Below are 24,302 nucleotides of genomic sequence, written 5' to 3' on the forward strand. Positions count from 1 at the left end.
CAGGTAAAATTAAGCTATATTTAGCTTTTAGAGTGTATCATAGTATATAGTCCGTATATAACTTATGTATAGGTAAGTTATATTGTATAGTTAACATATACTTTCTATGACTTTTGGTAAGCTATATTGTATAGTCAGTGTATACTTCTTATAATTTTTGACTTCTTTTTTTTTATGTAAATAAATATAGTTATATTTATTGTAAACTAATAAATTACTTTATTGTATATATTTGAAACTAACCTTATTTATAATCGATTGGAGGGTAGTGCCGGTCATGGTTCGCCAATTTTGTTTTGAGGATTTCTTTTTAAAGCATTACAATTTAGAGACTAATTATCGTTCACAATGATAATTCAATATTTATTAGCTTGTATTAGTTGTATTCATTCAGCCTAAATGATTATATCAATGCATATAATATATTGAAATACACTAATACGTACAATTATTATATCTCTATATGTAACTCAATAGTTTAAAGGTTAGTTACCTGTCTTTTCTTGAGTTTTTGATATTTCAATATTTATGTCATAGTTCAGTCTCTAGATATATCTAGTTATATATATCTGACAATGGAACGAAACTGAAAGACATTAATTTAGGAGCAAATCACGCAACGACTTGCGAGTATCAGTGATTAAGTGAAGGGGTGGGCCAGTCCCACCTTATAATACTCCCTCCGTTCACCTTTATTCGTTCACTATTTTCAAAATAGATTTTTCACTTTTAACATATCAAGAAAATAAAATTGATCTTTTTCCATGTTTTACTCTTTGCATTAATCACTTATTCTCCAAATCAATTTTTAAAATATAATTCTAAACATCAATTAATATGAGCATTATGTTAAATTCTTATATTAATCATTTTTTAAGAGACATGCAACGTTCAAATAAACAAATAAAAGTGAATTGACAAATTATATTCATGTTATATATACAGTAAAACCTCTATAAATTAATACTTGATAAATTAATAATCTCTCTAAAATAATATTTTCCTCTGGTCCCGACTTGGGCCAATGGAAAAAATCACCAATGTTGATAAGATAATAAGATAATATATTTTCAGAAGACCCCTATATAAATATGTGGTCCCATTAATATCATAAATTAATAATTCTTTAAAAGTACAAATATATCTAACGCAATTCAGTGAAATATGATTCTATTGTGTTTTGTTTTTTCTTAAAATATAAATCTAGTTGAAGCCCATCTCTAACTTTTCTTATTGTATTCAAGAGCTCCGGTGTTGTCTTTTCGAACTGCACCATAAAAATTGTGAAGAGTTCTAGATGCGATAAGTGCTTCCTTAGGCGTAACTGGTTCCAAAGGTATAGTATCATCTTCAACTTCATCATCAACATTGCTTTTTCCGATGGTATCCATAATTTCTTCTAAGCTCTGGACCTTTGAACGTGTATCACTTTCACCCGGATAATCCCACAGGTTACTGACATTCATTTTATTGTGGTAACCGAGATCATTAATCATGACCTCAAGTTCATGAATGTCGTTTTCACAAGTAGGTTCATTCAAATTCTCTGAGATTGCATCCCCCGAACGAATTTTGCAGTGTCGGAAATAATTTGCTATTATCTCTTGATGAGCATTTGTTGTCCAAACAGGAATTGCAAAATTGATAGCATCCAAAACATTGATCTTTGTTGGATCAGTTTTTCCCACTTCATAGCCTTCTAATATCCTGCTATAAAATCTGTTTGATAATACATCTTGAAAGTTGTTATTATCACAACATTACAAAGTTGAAATTAGTAAGATACAATGATTTTGATGTATTCGTTGTACTTTATATATAATTTTTCTTTATGTGAAATCAATAAATATGATACATAAATTAGTAAGATACAATGATTTTGATATAATCAAAATTAACCTTCATCAAATCTCAAACCATTCTTTAAATTAATAAATATTAATTTATCAATTAAATAATATCTCTATAAAATAATAAAATTTCATAATCCCACCTATATTAATTTATAGAGATTTTACTGTATATGAAAGCAAAAAAGTTCAAAACAAAAAATCCAACAAAAGACTAATTCGAGTCCAAGCCCAAAACTTGCAAAAATAAACAAAAGCAATATCTGTTGATTTTGATTTATTGCAAGTTGTATCCAAATAAGCTCTGAATCTTATCGAAATAAGCTTTGAATCTTGTAATTTTAAACTAAATATATATAAAATGTATCAAAATATCCTTTGATCTTATGATATTAAATATGTCATATAAAATTTGAAATTAAAAAATTATCAAAAAAATATTTTTTTAAAAAACATTCTTTTTAAAAGGATTAATTTAGAAGGAAAATAGAAACCAATGAATTGAAACACAGAAATAACCTAATATCAAAGGAAGTAAAAAGACAATCGGTGGTGCGGTGGATGGAGCTGCTTCTTCTTTAATTAAAGGTCTTGGATTTGAGCCCTAAGTATGGAGAAATCCTTAATAGGGAACACTTCCCTCTGAATGAGGCTCTATGTGATGCACTCCTGAAATCGTACTCCAATATACATATCAAACATCGAGTAGAAAAAAAAAAGTTAGGTGTCAATCATGGCAGCATATCTTATTTCAAATAAGAAAAGGTATATGAGTATTATTGTGCAAATCTTAGAACAACCATCCAAAAGAGAGAAATTATTTTAATTACTCACATGGAGACCATACCTAATCAAGACACTATTATCTCCCCCTCTGTTTAATTTTTTTTTTTTATGAAATTGCTTTTTATTAAAAATAATTTATTGAAAATTCTGTTATTTAAATTAATTTTATATATGACATATTTAAATTTATAAAATTAAAGTGTATTTTAATAAATTCTACATATTTTTAATGCAATACTGTACAAGATTTAAAAATCTTTTATTTTCTTAAAGTTAGTGACAAGTCAAATCATGTTGTATGAGACGTATAGTGATTGTTTTCTAGAATCGACACATCTCTCCGCTGAATATATATACCTTATTATGCATACTAGTATACGTGCCCGCGCGTTGCGCGGATGATTTAAAATGTAATAATTTTATAATTAAAAATAACTAATAAAATGTATAATGCACTTAAATAATATATTTAATTTATTGTAATAACAATATAATAATACAAATTATTAACTTGTGTATTTGAGCAATATTAGATTAATATCATTAGTACACAATTTAATTTATTATATTTAAAAATATATATATATATATATAAATTTATTCTTTTATGTAGTTTGAATAAAAAAATTATGTTAATAATTTATCAATTCTAACCTTCCATATGAAATATTTGATATCATAAGACTAAATAACATGTTGAAACATTTTATATATGTTTATTCAAATTTAAAAGAGTCAAAATATTATTTATTGTATTAATTTGTGTAAAATATAATATAAATTTAAAAATAATCTTAATTAGTACAATCACTATATTAGATTTAATCAATGTATGTAGATGATATATTAAATTTTAATTTGAATTATATCAGAAAACGTATGCATATAAATGAGAGGATGTTTATTTGAATTTTATCCGATAAAGCTTATTATATGTAATTATAGTTATCTTTGAATTCAAATTTAAAAAGGTAAAAATTGAAAATTTAAAGCTTATCGTATATTTAAAAATCGCTATTTTCAACTTAATTTAATGTTGTTATATAATATTGGGAATAGTCTTAAATTTGCTAAATGACTTATAATAGTGATATTGTTCAAGATAGAATTTAACGCTAGTTAGATCATAAATATTATGATAGTTCCATAAAATTAGATAATGCTTGATAGTTCTATAAAATAATTAGGCTCAAAATAAAATTTTAGATGCAGAACTTCCGTGTATTTTTTATTTTTATATTTTCAAAGTTAAGATTTTTTATTTTAAACTTGAAAAACAAAAAAATTAGCATTTCTATTTTGAAATTTAATTTAAGTATTATTTTTTTTTAAATCTTTTTTTAGGATTCGAAATTTTATAATAGTTATTGCTGTGTAAATTTACACGTATACATAAATTTTAAACTAATTCCACTAATTTTGAAATAATTAACTACCAATACACCTTTTTTTTTTTCAAAGACAATTTTATTATTTTTTAAAAATACTGCTTTTTTCTGGCGATGACATATATAGATTTTAATCCTAAAAGTTATAGAAATATCTTGTATAACGCAAATCATCTCGTTGTAGGCATCCCCGTTTTGATAGTCTAAACTTGTATTATCTAGTCGAAATAAAATCATAAGTATTATTGTTTTAAGCAATCATAAATAATATATACATAAAATTTTATAGTTAAAATCCGGAAACAAATTTACATCAATAAATAGTAGAAACTCTTTATAAGAATAAATACTATTAAGGAAAAATCATGTTCCAATAATACGATTTTAATCTTTTTGTTTCATTGCAAATTTCTTTTGCAACATTTCCTGCGGCATTCCTAGACATTGGCTTGCATAAAAATTATATTGATAAAAATTATATTATATAGATTATTGATTTTACATATCTTTAATCTAAGAAAAACCAATTTCATAAGAAAATCTAAAGAAAAAGAAAGAAATAGAAAAGCTTATATTTAAGAAAAAGAAGAAGAAAAAGATCGACTATACCTATTTTATTTTATTTTTGTTGGTCTCATCACAATCCGATAGTTTTCCTGTTTGGAAAGAGAAGAATGCTCTTTGTTGCCTTTTGTTTGTTTGTTAGAGAGACATCCTATTTATGCTCCTCAAAATGATGCAGTTGTGTTTTTGAAATTTAAAATTATATCTCATATCTCATTCTAACCGTATAAAAAAACTGACATGTGTTTTTTGAAAAAAAAAAACATATTTCTTTTTAAATTTGATTTTAAATACTGAAATTTGAAGATTAATTGTGGGGTGACACATATGCCATTTTTCTATATATATATAGATAGATGTGGATGAGATGGTCTATTATCAATAGGTTTCTGTATATAGAAAAAAATTGTTCTATTTTTTATTTTTATTTATTTATGTAAAATTTATTATGCAGAGGTTTTATTTTCTTCAAATAAATTGGCGGTTTATATTTTTTTGGTATTTGTAATTATGGTGCAGAATGATTTTTTTTTATTTTCAAATAAATGGCAAATGAATTTGAGTATATTTTAATATTGTTAAAAGTTATGTCGTAGAAGTTTTTTAAAGTTCCTATTTTTGGTCTTTGAATTATTTTATTTTATTTATTTTATGTATGAAATATAGTCTATTAAAAGAAAAGGAAACAAATCTTTAAAAAACTGCTCATTTTTTAAAGGAATTTAATTTTTAAGTATTTTGTTGTTACTTGAACCTAAAATTTAGCATCATTATCTATATATCATGTATAATTTTAATTTTAGTTTCAATTTTAACTTTTATATTTTTAAAATTTATTTTAAAAAAAGGCAGTTAGCATTTTATTAGGAAAAAAAAATATTCATTTTATTTAAACAAAGAAAAAAGATTATGTTAAAACAGTTTTTAACGTAAACAATTTTTTAAAAATTGTTTTTAATTTCTGTTTTTTTTTAAATGTTTTGTTATTTAAATTGTTATTTATTATTTAATATATCTACAAATTTTGTGGTGCTGACACGTGTCACTTTTTCTTCTCCTTTTATATATAGATAGATTACTCTCTCCGTCTAAAAGACTATCACTTTTCTTGTTTGATAATTTTTTAGTTTAATTTTTTCATATGACATATTTGCCTATCATTCAAGCATATCTTATTTTAATTAAAATAAGAAAAGTAGTATTCTTGTGCAAATCTTAGAACAACAATCCAAAAGAGGAAAATTCTTTTGAATATTACTCTGTGATTCACGTGGACACCATACCTAATCAAGAAACTGGTTATCATTTATATATATTTTTAAGCTCATATTACTTGTCCACATTATTAAAAATATTTATTTGTCACGATCCAGACCGTCGTGATTGACACCTACGCTAACCCTCCAGTGGGAGAACCATTACTACAATCCAAACTAATAAATTTTATGAAACTAAGACATTTAAAGATACGAAAGCAGGTTTAAATGACAATAAAAATGGAGTTCTCATAAACTCCAAAGGTTTAAACAATTAACTAACCAAACTAATGCGGAAATTCAATCCCTAGAACCTGAAAGTCAATGTACCAAAACTCTACTAACGACAAGTCTAAGAACAAGAGGTACAACCCCGAAACTAAACAACACCTTAAACAAAAGTCTGAGTCCGAAAAGAGTGGACTTAAACAAGGAAGATCCATGGCTACTTGAAAGAACTGACTCACCCTTGAATCTGGTCACGCTCATAGTCACCTAGCTGAGGTCTATCAATAGCCACCTGAAGATGCCCTGTACTCAACAAAGAAATAACAAGTGCAGTATCAGTGGTACTGGTAGGATCACACGGCTATCCCACTAAGTGCAACATACATTAGTCAATACAACAATATAATCACATGCACATATCTAACATATACAATATCATCAACATATACGAACAATGAACAACTTCACGATTCTCACATATCACAGTTATATCAATTTAGAGCAACACCGTCTTACAATATCAATCATCATTAGATATGAACGAACTCATCACAAGTAGATACATAACACAATTCAATGGTCCTCTCATAGAACCCAATTCAATGGTTCTCTCATGGAACCCAAACCCAAACAGTTAGCATGCCAGAACGTGGCAATCCGATCCAAGTTAGTTATGATAAAACTTGGCAGCCGATCCCATATTTATGCCAGAACGTGGCAATCCTATCCAAGTTAGTGTGTTGGATCGTGACACCCGCCCATTCAACAAACCACAATCACAATCACAATCACAATGTATATTCTCACAATCATACAACAAGAGGTGATTCATGACATACAATTATTCAATTATCTTTATTTACAACAAGTGTGATCAATAATGCAACACTCACATACATACATGTATAATGATGAAGCAAAAATAAACATACATCACACAATCATAGAATCACAAACATCACCTACTTCGAATCCAAACTTGAATCCCCTAAGGCACTTGATTCTTCCTTTCTGGATTCTTTTCGCTTGTTCATGGTCTAAAAACAATCATAATAACACGGGAATCAACAAACAATAACTAATTACCCGAAACTATAACAATTCTATAAACCCTAGATCAAACTCATGATCCCAATTATCCAAATTAGGGTTGTTTTCACCATATAATCTATAACAAACCCTCCCCCCATCAATATTGACCCATTCTAGTTCTACGAATCGAAAAACGGATATAGGGAGTAAAAAGCTTATCTTTAGTCTCAAGAATGGTGAAAAACGAGTAAGAGTCGCCTGGGTTTCGTTCCTTAGCTCTAAAAATTAAAATGTGCCAAATAAGGTCTTTTAGGGGTTTATTAACGACTTTAAGTCGCGTCTGGCCCACCACGGCGGATCCATCCCGCTACAGTGGCCCCGTTTTGGCGGCACCAATCCCGCTCTGGCGGACTACACGGAGACAGAATGTTACCCGTTCATGCTAAGATTATTTTCATGAGTTCTACTTGCCCAAATTCTACTCCGTAAAGTTGTACGGGTTCCTTAACGTCTTGGCTATCTACTCATGTGGTCCAAATCATAATTAGATCTCTCATTAATTACCAGATTTCCTTACACCTTAATGACTCCGATTTCATCCAAATCTGAACTAGGTTGGGAAAATCCAAATACTACGAAAAAGTTTTCCGGCCCCAAATCTTTCTTCATTGGCTTTTCCCTAACGACGGAATCAGATCGTTACAATAGATACCAATTTACTCATCACTCGTCCCCGAGTGATCGACTAGGAGAAGACTTGCTAACGTAAGGGTAGAGTAGTACCTGAATCGTCGAATTACTGGGGATGCTTGTGTAACACCCCAGAAAATTTTTGAACTAAGACTCGAACTGTTCTTCGTAGTGAGTGAGATTTTACCAAGGAGTTTAAAATTTCTTAAGTGTTAAGGTCACTAGATGTAGCACCTTGAGTTTAAAAAAGAATTAAATTGAAAATAGCAAAATCTGAAATTTTGCAAGTTATGCTTAAGTATGAGTTTTGGGTCGACTTCAAACAACCATAACTCCTAGTTCAAGATGAATTAGGTGTGCTACCAGATACCGTAGCGAAGATCTTTGAATTATATTTCCAACGCCGTGGAGTTTGCTATGTTTCGAGGTCGGATGAGTGAGATATGACCTTTTGAAGATAGGTTGTCCAGTTAAGGAAGGTTAGCCGAAAATAGAGAAGGGTATTTTGGTCTTTTCCTTACCCAATCAGATTTAATTCTATTTTAGTAATATTTTAAGGGTCTAATCCTATTAGGTTCAGTTTTATAATCCTAAAATTATCCTAGGGTTTTAGTTGAGAGTTCAAGAAGAGAAAAGAAGAGAGAAGAGGAGAAAAAAGGAGAGGATCAAGCGTTCCTCGAGATTCTTGCGTGTTGTAGCGGATTTTCGCCATGGGTTTGATCCCTAAGAGGTATGTAAGCTTCCATAGTGTTGGGTTCTTTCACCCACATGCCAATCAAGATTTATTCAACGTAATTTCGTTCTTGAAATTTATGGATTTAAGTTCTTGATGAGTGTTTGACAAGTGTTCTTGAAGTTTCATTAAGTTTTGATGTAAGATTCTACTTGAGTCAACTTTAAACGACCATATCTCTTACAATATTAAGAGTTACGTGAGCCATAACCTATCCAATTAAAGGTAATTGAATCTACTTTCCAACCCCACCAGTTTCACGTCAATCCAATATCGTAGTAAAAAGTTATGACTATTTTAGTAACCTATACAGTGCTGTTACGAATTAGCCGACGGGAAAATATTGAAAATAATCGTTTTTGTCTTTTTACCTCCAAGAAAACCATCAACGAATTTCTTGACTAATTAAAAAGTTCAAACAATCAGATTTTCATCTTAACTAATGAAAATCATAATTTTTGGCTATAGAAATTTTAAGAAACTAACTCGAGAATCTCAAGAAAGGTTTTCTTGATTGTTTACCTTCAAGCTAGGGTTTCAAGGCTTCTAATCAAGTTTTTCTTCAAGATTCTTCAAGAATCTTGTTCTTCTAGGTATGTAAGGCTATCATAGTGTTGGACTAGTTCGACCTCACACCCTACCTCTACTTTCAGATCAGTAAAAGAGTAATCTAAGATACTTTTCCTAGATTTGAGTATTCTTGAGATAAGTTGATTTTGAGTTCTTGAATTCCCGTTTCTTTTAAAAGTTATATTCCTAATTATCGAATAACTATATTGTTATTGAGATCCTTCATATCATGAATCATAACTCTTGAATTCATAATTCAAATTCAAGAGAGAGTTAAGAGTAGAGTTCAAGAAAGCCTTTGAGTTCAATTGTGAATCCTTTGAGATCAACTATCGATTTGAACTAAGTTTTGAGGAAGTAAGTTAGAGAATGAGAAGAGTCACATACATGAGTTTCATAATGTTATGTAGACCTACGAGTCAAGTCGTTCATGCCCATAAATTCCGCATGAACTCCAGAAGTTGAGTATCTTTGAGAGGAGTAGTATCTTCAAGTTCAAAGTCTTGAGTATTGAGTTCCTAATACCCTTTGAGATTATATTTCTAAGCATGGGACTATTACATGTTGCCCACAAAGTCTTTGAGTTGAATTGTTCATGCCCATAATTCCGCATGAATCCTATAAGTCGAGCAGTCTTGAGAAGAGAAGTATCTTTGAGTCCTTAAGTTGAGTCATTCATGGTTATAATTCCGCATGAACCCTCTGAGTTGAGCATTCTTGAAATGAGTAGTATTATTGAAGTTCTTGAGTTCCAAGTATTTGAGTTCTATCTGTGGTTATTGAAAACCTTGCATTGAGTCGTTCATGTCCATCATTCGACACGAACCACATTTTAAGAAGTCTTTTACAACTGTTTTACCTTTGTTTTAAGACTTAAGTTTTGAGTTCAGTAAAGAGTGAAGAGTAAAGTTTGAAGTCCTTTTCTTCAAAAGTATATGGGGACTAAGTATTCTCAAAGAGTTTATAAATGTTTTCACAATTAAATAAGAACGGAAACGTAGATTTCCAAAGGGCCTTCGGGCTAGTTTTTAGAAAAGAGTAATAGCTTTCTAAATGAAGCAAGTAGGGAAACTGAGATTTCCAAGATAGCCTTTGAGCTAAGTTTTTGAGCAATTATCTCAAAGCAACAGAAAGAAGTATGTTTTTAAAACATAAGAGGTAGTATATTTTTGGGAGTAGTATTGAGCACCGATATGGGGGAGAGTTCACACAACTCACAGCCCCCATAAACTATGTAGCCATCATGGGTAGAAAAATGTCATACTTTTTAGATGAACCCTTTTCACATAGACTAGTGGATCCATTAGTAGTTCAGGTCCTATACCCTTGGCCGGGTATAGGATGCGCTGGCAGCGTGAGGTAGATCGCAGTATCATCACTATTGCTCTTATGTGATGGTTGTCGGTTAGAGAAACTCCCACAGAAGTTATTGTAATTTTATATACATCAGTTTATTGTATTTTATATACATCTCAGACTTTGGTGTATCCTTGCATACACATAGATTTGACAGCATGTTTTAAAATAGTTTGTTTCTTTATATTGCACTTGTTTTAAATTGCTTTATATTGAAATGAGTTCAGTCATATTTAGTTGAGTACTCAAAGTTGAGTATCCAGAGTCGAATATCATATCTTTGAGTCGAATATCATATCCTTGAGTTGAGTATCTTATCCTTGAGTACTTCTGAGTTGAGTAAGTTTGAGTAGTTTCGAGTATCCTTGAGTATTCCTTGAGTTGAGTAAGTTTGAGAAGAGGTAAGTATGTTTCATTTCTATCAAGTTTCAAGCTTATGTTTATATTTTAGAATTCTTCTTACATTCTCGTACATTCCACGTACTGAGCCATTTGGCCTGCATCTTCTCATGATGCAGACACAGGTATTCAGGATCATCAACAACAACATCGTTGATACATCCGAGAGTTCGAGTTAGCTTTGGTGAGCCTCCTTGCTTTTGGAGGATTTCATTTATCTTTCAGTTATATCAGTTGTTAGGATGTCGTGGGTCTTGTCCCGACTTCCATCTTTATCAGTTAGAGGCTTCATAGATAGTCAGTATAGTTGAGAAGTCTGTATCATTTATTTCATTAAATGTTTTAAAGACTAAAGTTGCCTTTTTATGGCGAGTTGTATATATTTTATTATACAAAGTTTTCTTTGGACTTAAAGTTTGTATTTAAGTTTTATGAACTTTTATTTCAGTTTTTAAGCTTTGTATGGTTGAATCAGTTTTCCGCTTGTAGTCAGCCAGGATGAGGGTTCGCTTGGGGACCAGCAATGGTCTTCGAGTGCCGGCCACGTCCAGGGTGTAGGCTCGGGTTGTGACAAACTTGGTATCATAGCACAGAGTTTAAGTGTCCTATGGTGTCTATGAAGCCGTGTCAGTAGGATCTTGTTTATGGTTGTGAGGGCCCCACTTCTATAAATGAGGGACTACAGACATTTAAGAAAAGTTTTCCTTCTTTCATACTCTTAATCGTGCAATAGAGCTATGTTATAGAGACTTATTCTAACTCGTGCATTTCTTAGAATTATTTGACTACCCACCATACTAGAGGTAGTTGAAAAGTAGAGTCAATACTTTGTCGACGAGTTGTTCTTAGCAAGAGTTTTAAGGAAGTCATGAGACTCCAATGGGGCTTAAGAGAAGTCCAAGAGTAAGTTAAGTGTTCAGTTTCAGAGTAATGCCCTCATATTCATATGAATCGTGCATTTGAGCTAAAAGCGAGTTGTACTCTTTTCCTTAAGCCTTGTTTCAGTTGAGATCCTTATGAGACAGTATGTTTAGAGCTTGGGTATAATTTTCACCCGAAAAGGTAACATGAGTTACGAGATCATGAGCAGTAGTAGTGAAAAAGCTCATAGTTATAGGAAATTATGCAGAGGTTTAGTAATCCTAGAAAGGGAGATAGTGATGAGGCAAGCTATGTTATTATAGTCATGCACCCAGTAAGTTTTGATGAGGAGTTTTTCCTTATGGGTAGACTAAGAAGTGATGAGTTGTGAAGAGCTCAGGAAAGGAGGTAGAGTAAGAGTTACAAGTCAAGATGAGTTAGAGTATACCTTAACTAGAAAAGGGTTATGAGGATGTGTCATCGTGTTTGTAATGACCAAGTGTAAGTGGTGAATAGAAGAGCAAGAGTATTCATGAGGTGATAGCTCTAAGCTAGGCTTATAATCTTTAAGGGAAAGCCCGTAATATTCAAAGTGTTATAGAACTAATTAGGCATTGATGTATAGTGAATGAGTGAATAATACTCAAGTTGTGAAGGGAAATGTGATAGTAAATTATAAGTATGAATACTAAGAGGTGAGGATTGGCTATTTGTCATTAGGTCATAGTGGACGAGTGCTTCTGAATTTGTATCTAGTAGTGGTAAGTTAGTATAGTAAGCAAGCAATCATATTAATATTCGGGTTTAGTCATAAACATTAAGCTTGAATTTGAGATGAGTGTCATGATCCAAAGAATGGAACCATGAGGGTGATGGTGTTAGTCATGAGATTTGATTTTGTAGACTTTGGCATAGAGTAGGTGAGGAATTAAAATGTTAGCTCCTATGAATATGAGTGGTACATGTGAGAGAACCTAACCTTTAGATAAGGGCAGTGAAGTGTGGCTAAGTCACAAGAGTAAAAAGGGCAATAAGAGGTAGACCATTTAGAAATGATGGAATATGTCCATACCCTTCAGGTGTTAGCTTTAGACCTAAGGGGGAGATGACAAGATGAGAAATTAAGTCAAGTGTTTGAGAGTAAGATAGTGATGAGTTCCAAAGAGTTTGGGGGATATCTTTTTTAGAGGTCCTTTTAGTAATGAAGTTGTTAGAGTACTAAGCTTGAATGTGGTGGTAAAGGGTAATAGTTTGGGATGAGATTTCCTATAAAGAGGTATATAATCCGAACTTAAAGATTTGAGTTAAGCTTGAATATAGTAGTAGCAGACCATTAGACTCAGACCTTAGTAAGAGTAACCCCATTTCATACCCAGTTCAGTTGTCATTCGAGGACGAATGATCCCAAGGGGGAGATATTGTAACACCCCAGAAATTTTTTGAACTAAGACCCGAACCGTTCTTCGTAGTGAGTGACATTTTACCAAGGAGTTTAAAATTTCTTAAGTGTTAAGGTCACTAGATGTAGCACATTGAGTTTCAAAAAGAATTAAATTGGAAATAGCAAAATCTGAAATTTTGCAAGTTATGCCTAAGTATGAGTTTTGGGTCGACTTCAAACAACCATAAATCCTAGCTCAAGATGAATTAGGTGTGCTACCAGATATTGTAGCGAAGATCTTTGAATTATCTTTCCAACGCCGCAGAGTTTTCTATGTTTCGAGGTCGGATGAGTGAGATATGACCTTTTGAAGATAGACTGCCCAGTTAAGGAAGGTTAGCCGAAAATAGAGAAGGGTATTTTGGTCTTTTCCTTACCCAATCAGATTTAATTCTATTTTAGTAATATTTTAAGGGTCTAATCCTATTAGTTTCAGTTTTATAATCCTAAAATTATCCTAGGGTTTTAGTTGAGAGTTCAACAAGAGAAAAGAAGAGAAAAGAGGAGAAAAGAGGAGAGGATCAAGCGTTCCTCGAGATTCTTGCGTGTTGTAGCGGATTTTCGACATGGGTTTGATCCTTAAGAGGTATGTAAGCTTCCATAGTGTTGGGTTCTTTCACCCACATGCCAATAATGATTTATTCAGCGTAATTTCATTCTTGAAATTTAAGGATTTAAGTTCTTGATGAGTCTTTGACAAGTGTTCTTGAAGTTTCATTAAGTTTTGATGTAAGATTCTACTTGGGTCAACTTTAAACGACCATATCTCTTACAATATTAAGAGTTACGTGAGCCATAACCTATCCAATTAAAGGTAATTGAATCTACTTTCCAACCCCACCAGTTTCACGTCAATCCAATATCTTAGTAAAACGTTTGACTTTTTTAGTAACCTATACAATGCTGTTACGAATTAGCCGACGGGAAAATATTGAAAATAATCGTTTTTGTCTTTTCACCTCCAAGAAAACCATCAACGAATTTCTTGACTAATTAAAAAGCTCAAAACAATCAGATTTTCATATTCACTAATGAAAATCATAATTTTTGGCTATAGAAATTTTAAGAAACTAACTCGAGAATCTCAAGAAAGGTTTTCTTGATTGTTTACCTTCAAGCTAGGGTTTCAAGGCTTCTAATCAAGTTTTTCTTCAAGATTCTTCAAGAATCTTGTTCTTCTAGGTATGTAAGGCTATCATAGTGTTGGACTAGTTCGACCTCACACCCTACCTCTACTTTCAGATCAGTAAAAGAGTAATCTAAGATACTTTTCCTAGATTTGAGTATTCTTGAGATAAGTTGATTTTGAGTTCTTGAATTCCCGTTTCTTTTAAAAGTTATATTCCTAATTATCGAATAACTATATTGTTATTGAGATCCTTCATATCATGAATCATAACTCTTGAATTCATAATTCAAATTCAAGAGAGAGTTAAGAGTAGAGTTCAAGAAAGCCTTTGAGTTCAATTGTGAATCCTTTGAGATCAACTATCGATTTGAACTAAGTTTTGAGGAAGTAAGTTAGAGAATGAGAAGAGTCACATACATGAGTTTCATAATGTTATGTAGACCTACGAGTCAAGTCGTTCATGCCCATAAATTCCGCATGAACTCCAGAAGTTGAGTATCTTTGAGAGGAGTAGTATCTTCAAGTTCAAAGTCTTGAGTATTGAGTTCCTAATACCCTTTGAGATTATATTTCTAAGCATGGGACTATTACATGTTGCCCACAAAGTCTTTGAGTTGAATTGTTCATGCCCATAATTCCGCATGAATCCTATAAGTCGAGCAGTCTTGAGAAGAGAAGTATCTTTGAGTCCTTAAGTTGAGTCATTCATGGTTATAATTCCGCATGAACCCTCTGAGTTGAGCATTCTTGAAATGAGTAGTATTATTGAAGTTCTTGAGTTCCAAGTATTTGAGTTCTATCTGTGGTTATTGAAAACCTTGCATTGAGTCGTTCATGTCCATCATTCGACACGAACCACATTTTAAGAAGTCTTTTACAACTGTTTTACCTTTGTTTTAAGACTTAAGTTTTGAGTTCAGTAAAGAGTGAAGAGTAAAGTTTGAAGTCCTTTTCTTCAAAAGTATATGGGGACTAAGTATTCTCAAAGAGTTTATAAATGTTTTCACAATTAAATAAGAATGGAAACTGAGATTTCCAAAGGGCCTTCGGGCTAGTTTTTAGAAAAGAGTAATAGCTTTCTAAATGAAGCAAGTAGGGAAACTGAGATTTCCAAGATAGCCTTTGAGCTAAGTTTTTGAGCAATTATCTCAAAGTAACAGAAAGAAGTATGTTTTTAAAACATAAAAGGTAGTATATTTTTGGGAGTAGTATTAAGCACCGATATGGGGGAGAGTTCACACAACTCACAGCCCCCATAAACCATGTAGCCATCATGGGTAGAAAAATGTCATACTTTTTAGATGAACCCTTTTCACATAGACTAGTGGATCCATTAGTAGTTCAGGTCCTATACCCTTGGCCGGGTATAGGATGCGCTGGCAGCGTGAGGTAGATCGCAGTATCATCACTATTGCTCTTATGTGATGGTTGTCGGTTAGAGAAACTCCCACAGAAGTTATTGTAATTTTATATACATCAGTTTATTGTATTTTTATATACATCTCAGACTTTTGGTGTATCCTTGCATACACATAGATTTGACAGCATGTTTTAAAATAGTTTGTTTCTTTATATTGCACTTGTTTTAAATTGCTTTATATTGAAATGAGTTCAGTCATATTTAGTTGAGTACTCAAAGTTGAGTATCCAGAGTCGAATATCATATCTTTGAGTCGAATATCATATCCTTGAGTTGAGTATCTAAACTCGGAGTTGAGTATCTTATCCTTGAGTACGTTTGAGTTGAGTAAGTTTGAGTAGTTTTGAGTACCCTTGAGTATTGCTTGAGTTGAGTAAGTTTGAGAAGAGGTAAGTATGTTTCATTTCTATCAAGTTTCAAGCTTATGTTTATGTTTTAGAATTCCTCTTACATGCTCGTACATTCCACGTACTGAGCCATTTGGCCTGCATCTTCTTATGATGCAAACACAGGTATTCAGGATCATCAACATGAGCTTCGTTGATACATCCGAGAGTTCGAGTTAGCTATGGTGAGCCTCCTTGCTTTTAGAGGATATCATTTACCTTTCAGTTATATCAGTTGCTAGGATGTCGTGGGTCTTGTCCCGACTTCCATCTTTATCAGTTAGAGGCTTCATAGATAGTCAGTATAGTTGAGAAGTCTGTATCATTTATTTTATTAAATGTTTTAAAGACTAAAGTTGCCTTTTTATGGCGAGTTGTATATATTTTATTATACAGAGTTTTCTTTGGACTTAAAGTTTGTATTTAAGTTTTATGAACTTTTATTTCAATTTTTAAGCTTTGTGTGCTTGAATCAGTTTTCCGCTTGTAGTCAGCCAGGATGAGGGTTCGCTTGGGGACCAGCAATGGTCTTCGAGTGCCGGCCACGTCCAGGGTGTAGGCTCGGGTTGTGACAGCTTGTCTCGCATGCCCTTCTTACCGAATCTCATTACCCCATAAGGGTTTCACATCTCCAACCTCAAACCAACCAATTGAATACCTACACATCCTCCCTTACAATGCCTCAATGAAGTCATCTCAACACTCGAGTGATAAATATTGTTGTATGTAAACTTAACTAATAAACAAAACGAATTCCAACAACCACCAAAGTTGATCGTACAGACGTCTGCCACATGTTATTAAGGATCTTGACACAATCATCAGGACTAATCCCTTCTCAAATAAGCATGATAACACTCTAAATCAAATACTCACTACAATTAGAAGTGAACCTGAACAAACCAACACACATTCATAATACCCAAACAATCACAGTTCTTAACAACATCTCCATCCCACAACATAAATTCCCATGAGCTTAAGTTATAACAATTTTGATCTTTAGAAATTAGATACTCATCGAGGGATATGTCCAAGCATACAACCCCTCCAACAACACTATCGAAATGCTAGATTTAGTAATTGTAGATTACCTCTTAAGATTAGTAGAATTGGACCCAATGATCCCCACATTCAACCACACATAATCGATACATGGCCTCGACAACTAGAGATATATTAACATTGTCGGACAACCACAAATATGCATGGTAGCTCTTCTGTAAATTCTCATAAGCAAGGTGGTACATGTAGAACCACTAAAATACTTTAACAAATCCAAGACAACACCAATTATGTCATTCGAAATAACCACATCTTCCCAATCTTCCCACTCAACCAAGAGAATATCGCAGGAATTGGTACCCCTGATCCACCATTAGGGATCCACCCACAAAAGTGAAAACACACGAGCGCATAGCTATTGAATCATACTCATAATACTAACAACCATCATAAACAATCCGACCATTTACCTTATTATAAACCAACACTTTTTAAATGAAAACCTTTCTTAGGTACTTTAACAATCAATAGTAGTAAACTTACGACTCAACCCAAGTGTAAGTCCTTTCAAATGCTCAAATTGAATACAATTGATCATTTCTCACCTTGCCAATTCATACCTTGACAAAATACATCACCACGAATGTAGACTCACAATGAAAAATCTAAATTGTAATTTCCACCAGATAACACAATCCCTTTCTCTATCAACATTAGCTTGTACCTTGAAGATTTTTATGAATTCATGGATCTCCGTTTATCATTGATTGCATATCCATCGATCTTACCATATATTTTGCTAAAATTTCAATCATACTCATTACTAGACTCAAAAACAAAACCAAGCACTTGTTTTCACACTCAAGCTAATGTCCGCACACTCATTTCTTAAGTCTTTTCCAATGCTTTTTAACCAATCTGACGAACTTGTAACACTATTACAATAGCCACAACAAAACGAATGAAATCACGCATCTCTGAACCCAATTATCTACCCCTATGAAGATATCTCTTTAGCCTTTGCAATCAAATAAAATATTCTTCCTCTCGCCTCCCTCTAAAGGTTGTAATACATCCAACTATATTTCTTCATCATGACCCTAGATCCTTTAAATTCTATTCGAGTGGTGTCCCACCATCTCTTAAAACTTTCCATACAACCACATTACTCACCAAGTATTAGGAAACCACAACCTTAGGTGCTCGCAAGTCGTAATTACTATACAAAATTCGCTTAATCAATAATCTCATTATATAGTTGCATCCCATCATAATCTATCACGAACTCTTATTACTATTACGCTCAATTAGCCTTGACTATCACTATGAAGTCAACCGTTTCATCAACATGACACCTAAAACTCAAGTATACTCATCAAATTTAAAGGATTAACCTAATCTTGTTACATACTTTCTTACTAAAATCTTCAATTTCCTTCACCCAAGTATACTCAAGGGAACTTTCTTTATCGGTAAGCTTGACATTCTGGTATTAATCCACTCCCTTATAGGTTAAGATAAAATCATCAATCATCATACTACCCTTCTTCTACTTAACAAACAAGACAGGAGCACCCCACGGGGAAGCACTAGGACCGATGAAACCTTTATCAAGAAGCTCTTAGATTTGAGCTTTTAGCTCTCTCAATTTTGACACCACCGTAATAGAATCAGTAGAGGGGGATTCAACCTCAACATCCTGAACATGAGCCAATAAGCCAACAATCATGCCCCACCAGTTTCCTTGCCTGAATGGAGGATATGATTTTAGCTAGCTTAGTATTGTACACCCCTTCTCACTCTAATCTTTCCCTATCAGGGATCTCTAGAGTTACCGACTTAGTATTACAATTCAGCCCGATATAATAGGGGGACAACCAAGTCATGCCTAAGATTATATCAAGTCAGTCATATATAACATAACCAAATCAACTCAAATCTGAAAATCCATAACCCCAACAGGACAACACGATACATATGGGTCACTATGACTGACTCTTCAACTGGGTAGAAACATGGATGAGGGCATCAAGTATATCAACAAACCACATCAAATCCCAAGGCAATTGAACTGACACATACGAATAAGTAGAATCCGGTTCAAACAAAACAATAGCCATTCGAGTACAGACAAGAGTAGCTCTTGTGACCACTGCATCACACTCTCAAACTCGGTCTTGCCCAAAAAATATAAAACTGAGCCCTGTCCTCTTGACGGGCAACCTCATTGCCTGGTTGCACTACTCCTCTACCTGTATTACCCTTTCCCTCGACCTCCACGACCTCGCTGATTTCCTCCTCATATGCCCAGGTCCTCCACAATTTTAACTGTAACATCCGATAAGTTGAAATAACTATGTAGAGGCTAAAAAAAATAATCGGAAATAGTCATTTTTGAAAAATAATAATTTAAAACCTGGAAATTTGGCTAAGTGTGGAAATCAGTGAGATTTTGGCCAACTTTGAGCGGTCATAACTCTTAGCTCAGGATGAGTTAGGAGTAGTTCCAGTTATGATTGCGAAGCTTGTGGAATGATCTTGCCAACGCCACCGATTTTTCTCGATTCCGAGTTTGTATGAACGAGTTATGCCCTTTGAAAATTGGGCAGTTGGCAGGGAATCCGTCCAGAAATTTTAAGGGCATTTTGGTCTTTTCCCTAGCCATTTCCTTTGGGATTATATTGTTGTGTTAGGCTGATCTTTGGATCATTTTGTCCCATTTTAAAAGAGAAAGAGTTAGGGTTCTTGAGTAAAGAAGAGAAGAAGAAAGAGAAGAAGGAGAAGAAGAAGAGAAGAAAGAGGAGATCAACAAGTTTCCGCCAAAGATCGTCGTGGATATCGTCGGGGGTGATCCCTATCAAGGTATGTGAGTCTTTAGTATGGGTTGATCATTTCCCCCACACACCAAACTCATTATTATTAAGAAAGATTGGATATGTTGTTGAAGCTGTTGGGTTGTGTTGTTGATGTTGTTGATTGTGTTGTTGAAGTTATTGTTGGTTGTGAGACATGATTTGGTTGTGTGTTTGAGTTGAATCTCTTGTATGTTGAGGGATTTTATGATCCTTAGTGTTTGGGATTGGACCCTTTGAAGTTAGGGTGGTTTAGAATTGAAGAAAAGAGGGAGAAAAGTCGGGTTTTCTGGGGAAGGGGACTCTGAAGTCCAGCCCTTGGGGCGGCGCGCCTCTCAGAGCACCAGCAGGTGCCTTCTGAGCTTCAAGGGTTGGCGCTCCGCGCCTTGCAGAGCGCCAAGGACGCCATGTTCCCCCATTCTTTCCATGCTTTCTCATGCATGTTCTTAGGTATTATACCTATGTTTCCTAGTTGTTTCCAACATTCTAAGGTACATTTAGACATCCCGAATTCATCCATAAACATGTGATCATATACCTTGAATCCGTAATTCAATTCAAGGCAAGTTAGGATCGAAATTAATGTGAAGTTAGAGTCAAGTCAAGCAAGGTTTAAAAGTGAGTTCAAGCAAGTTTCTAAAGCTTTTCAAGAGTCATTATAAACGTTTTACCTTCGTTTTAAGGTTCAAGTTTCAAGTCGAGTAAAGAATATAGAGTTCAAGCCAAGTGAAGAGTCTCAAGTTTCAAGTCAAGTCAAGAGCATAAAGTCGAGTCCATTTCTCGAAAGTTATTAGGGAACTATGTATTTCCCAAAGAGGTTTCTAAATGTTTTTACATTTGAGTAAGAAAGGAACATCGATTTCCAAGAGAGCCTTTGGGCTAGATTTTGAGCAATTTTCTCAAACCAAAGAAAGATGTGTTGAAAACACTTACGAGCTAAGTATTTTTGGGAGTAGTCTTGAGCACCGAATTGGGGACACGAGTTCATATAAACTCAACTCTCCATAAGAACCATGTGCTAACATGGGAGTTAACGGGTCATACTTTTTAGATAAATCCGTAAAGTTAAGCTAGTTGATCCACTTGGTAAAGTTAGCTTCCTATATCACGGCAAGGTATATGATGGTCCTTGGGCAACGTGAGGTAAAACGTTGTATCACCACTAAGTTTAATAGTGGTGGTTTGTCGGTTAAAGAAGCTCCCACAGTAGAAAAAGCTTGGTTCCTCGAATAGTTCTGCTTAGTGTGGATGGGGGTATAGGACTTCATTCATACATTGCACAAGTAGACTTTGAGAGGAAGCATGGTATTTTCATGATATTATAAATATGATTTTTACGTCATGTTTTAAAAGTTTTACAAGCTTTATATATTGCATGTGTCTTATTGCTTTATATATTGAGTTCGGTTATTCATGAGTCGAACAGAGCCAAGGTAAGTGTCCTCTTGTACTCTTTTCAAGCTTAAGTTGTGGTTTAGCTTTCCAGCTCGCATACTCATACATTCCATGTACTGATGCCAGTTGGCCTGCATCTTATGACGATGCAGATACAGGTACCCCGGATCAGCATCCTGCACGTCGTTGATCCAACTGAGCACTCCAGAGTCAGTGGTGAGCCTCCTTGCATTCCGGAGGATCAATTATTTTGTGTACCTAGTTTTGTTCTATTAGGATGTTGTGGGGTCTGTCCCAACATCCATCTCAGTATTTTTGAGGCTTCATAGACAGTCAGTCAGTTAGTTTTGAGTCTCTTATCTATGTATATATGTAAATATTCTATTTTGAGACCCGAGGTGCCTTTTTGGCCAGATTTGTATCAGTTAAGTTGTCTTATGACTTTGCTTTGCATGAAGTTATTTTGTTGAGTTAGGTTTCCGCTGAGTTAAAAAAGCCAGGCCAAGGGTTCGCTTGGGGTCAACAATGGTCTCCGAGTGCCGGTCCCGCTCAGGGTGTAGGCTCAGGGCGTGACATTAACACACCTTATAACTTATATTCAATTACCGAACACTGAATTAGATCGCGGGGGTTAGTTCGGGTACGATTCAAGGTCCATAATTGTGACTAGAAAAATAGGGGAAACAGGGTTGAGATTCTGTCTCGCCCTGTCTCGCTTTGGAGGGAGGAATCCCGCACTGGCGGGAAAATTCTAGCCCCAGCGGCCATAACGAAAACAGAATTAACGATTCACTAAAAGAAAAAAAAAGGCATTCCTTTTGAAATGAACTAAAACAGAAAGTAAGCCAAATAAATTGAAACGAATTAAATATAATTTATAGAATTTGTATTTGTTTTTTTTTTTCCGTTGAAGCATATATAACCATTTGTTTTGGAGCAGGAGGAGGTTGATTTCTTGATGCAATTGTTTGAAGAATTCTTTAACGGATTTTTGAGGTACTGCATTTTTCGATTAAAATATACAAATGTCATTATGATAATTGTATGTCTGTATTTTATTATTTGGTAAATGACACATAAAAATGTCGAAATAGCAAAAAGGATAATTAAACATTGTCTTTAGTTAATAGTTTGGTCTAAGAATATATAAATTAAATGAAAAAGGTTTAAAAATTCCCTTGAATAATGTGAAATTGAATACAAATATCTTCGATTAATAGTTTGATCTAAAAATGTCTTTGTCATCAATAGTTTGATCCAAAACGTTCCTATTATTGCTTAATTAGTCAAAAATGCCATTTTCTCAAATAAATATATTGTTTTATTACTTTTTAAACACATTCTTTTCCTAATAATATATTAGCAAATGTTTATCCTATATCAATTTGGAAAATATTAAAGAATAAGAATACTTTCAATTTTGTTAGATTTTTAAAAATATTATTGAAACAAAATTAATGATGAGGTTATTATGATAAAAGCTATATTATCAATTAAAAAGGTGCATGTAGGTATTCTATTTCAATTGATAAAATGAGATTAAAGAAGAAAAATGAGAAGAAAAAACAAGAATAAAGTTCTTTAAAAGTTAATTTTTGTTTAAAAAGAATAGAAAAAAAATATTTATCAGGAAAAGGGAAGGATATTTTTGACCCATTAAGGAATAATAGGGACATTTTTGGTCCATACTATTGATGACAAAGACATTTTTAGATCAAATTATTAACTGAAATATTTTTTCCTCAATTTCACATAGCTCAAAAGTATTTTTGACCATTTACCATAATTAAAAACATATAATGATAAACTAATAAACATCAAATGGTCTAGTGTAGAAATGTTCATACTTCATATCATAGCAAAGATGGGAGTTCAGCCCCAAATGGTGCATTTTATTATGGACTTCTTATGTAACTGTACAAGTAATAAAAAATTTCAACAAACATAGCACTATATGTATATATGCATTGTATTGATATTAAATAAATAGTGTACAATGTGTATACATATGATGTTTAACTGTGTATCATATATATATATATATATATATTCATATACACTGTTTATACATTGTCGTTATATAATAACCACAAAATTCTTTATTTATTATAGCGAATGATTGTTTTAATTTCTCATTGCCCTTACAAATCAATAGGTTTGGAGTGCGAGTGTCTGTTATTGGTTGTAAATCCAACCTTCCAATGACATTACAAAAATGCATAGCATTAACAGAAGAGACTACAAAGGGCTACAAAGGACTTCACCTTGTGATTGCACTAAACTATGGAGGATATTATGACATATTGCAATCAACAAAAAACATTGTCAATAAAGTAATGAATGGTTTATTACATGTAGAAGACATCAACAAGACTTTATTTGAGCAAGAACTTGAAAGCAAGTGTGTAAGTATTCCAAATCCTGATTTACTTATAAGGACAGGAGGTGAACAAAGAGTTAGTAACTTCTTGTTGTGGCAATTGGCTTATACTGAATTCTACTTCACCAACACATTGTTTCCTGATTTTGGAGAGAAAGATCTTAAGAAGGCAATACTTAACTTTCAACAAAGACATAGACGTTTTGGTGGACGCACATATTGAAAACCATTGTTAATTTTTAGACCTAGCCCCTTGTATGTCTTGTTTTATGTGTTTTAGACTACAACAAATAAAAGACTTTTCAGTAACTATTTAGTGGTAGTACTATAATTATTGCTATATATATTTGTAACATCTCGCAACTCTACTATTGTAATTTGAATTTTTCGTTGTAAGTATATAAGCTTGAACAGGGTATTGTCCTACTTGTGCTGATGTGTCAAGGTTCATTCCTATGTGTGAGAAGTGGTTTAGGGTCAAAAGAGACCTCTAGTACTAAGTTGAGTTCAAAACCATCCTATTGGCTAAGTTTCGCATTAGTTCATGCAAGGGTCAACTTAAAACGACCATAACTCTCAAC

General features: G+C 33.1%; 1 protein-coding gene and 1 pseudogene across 1 annotated transcript; one reads left to right on the forward strand and one right to left on the reverse strand.

Annotated features, from left to right (window-relative positions):
- Positions 1-1,144: 1,144 nt before the first annotated feature.
- On the reverse strand, positions 1,145-20,365 carry LOC125814756 (uncharacterized; annotated as a pseudogene).
- An 829-nt stretch (positions 20,366-21,194) lies between these two features.
- Positions 21,195-24,035, forward strand: LOC125814757 (nerylneryl diphosphate synthase CPT2, chloroplastic). The gene is made up of 3 exons (XM_049494216.1): positions 21,195-21,200; positions 22,282-22,337; positions 23,497-24,035. Exons 1-3 carry the CDS (start codon positions 21,195-21,197, stop codon positions 23,942-23,944), a joined length of 510 nt encoding a protein of 169 aa, XP_049350173.1. The 3' UTR covers positions 23,945-24,035.
- Positions 24,036-24,302: the final 267 nt, after the last annotated feature.

The sequence above is a fragment of the Solanum verrucosum genome, unplaced genomic scaffold (assembly GCF_900185275.1).
Source record: "Solanum verrucosum unplaced genomic scaffold, falcon-dt-bn FXZP01000268.1, whole genome shotgun sequence".
In the NCBI taxonomy this organism is placed as follows: domain Eukaryota; kingdom Viridiplantae; phylum Streptophyta; class Magnoliopsida; order Solanales; family Solanaceae; genus Solanum; species Solanum verrucosum.

What these genes read in the sequence shown, in the direction of transcription:
- LOC125814757 (XM_049494216.1), top strand. An exon ending in TTCTTTAACGGATTTTTGAG is followed by an intron (nt 22,338 to 23,496) that starts GTACTGCATTTT and finishes ACAAATCAATAG; the next exon opens with GTTTGGAGTGCGAGTGTCTG.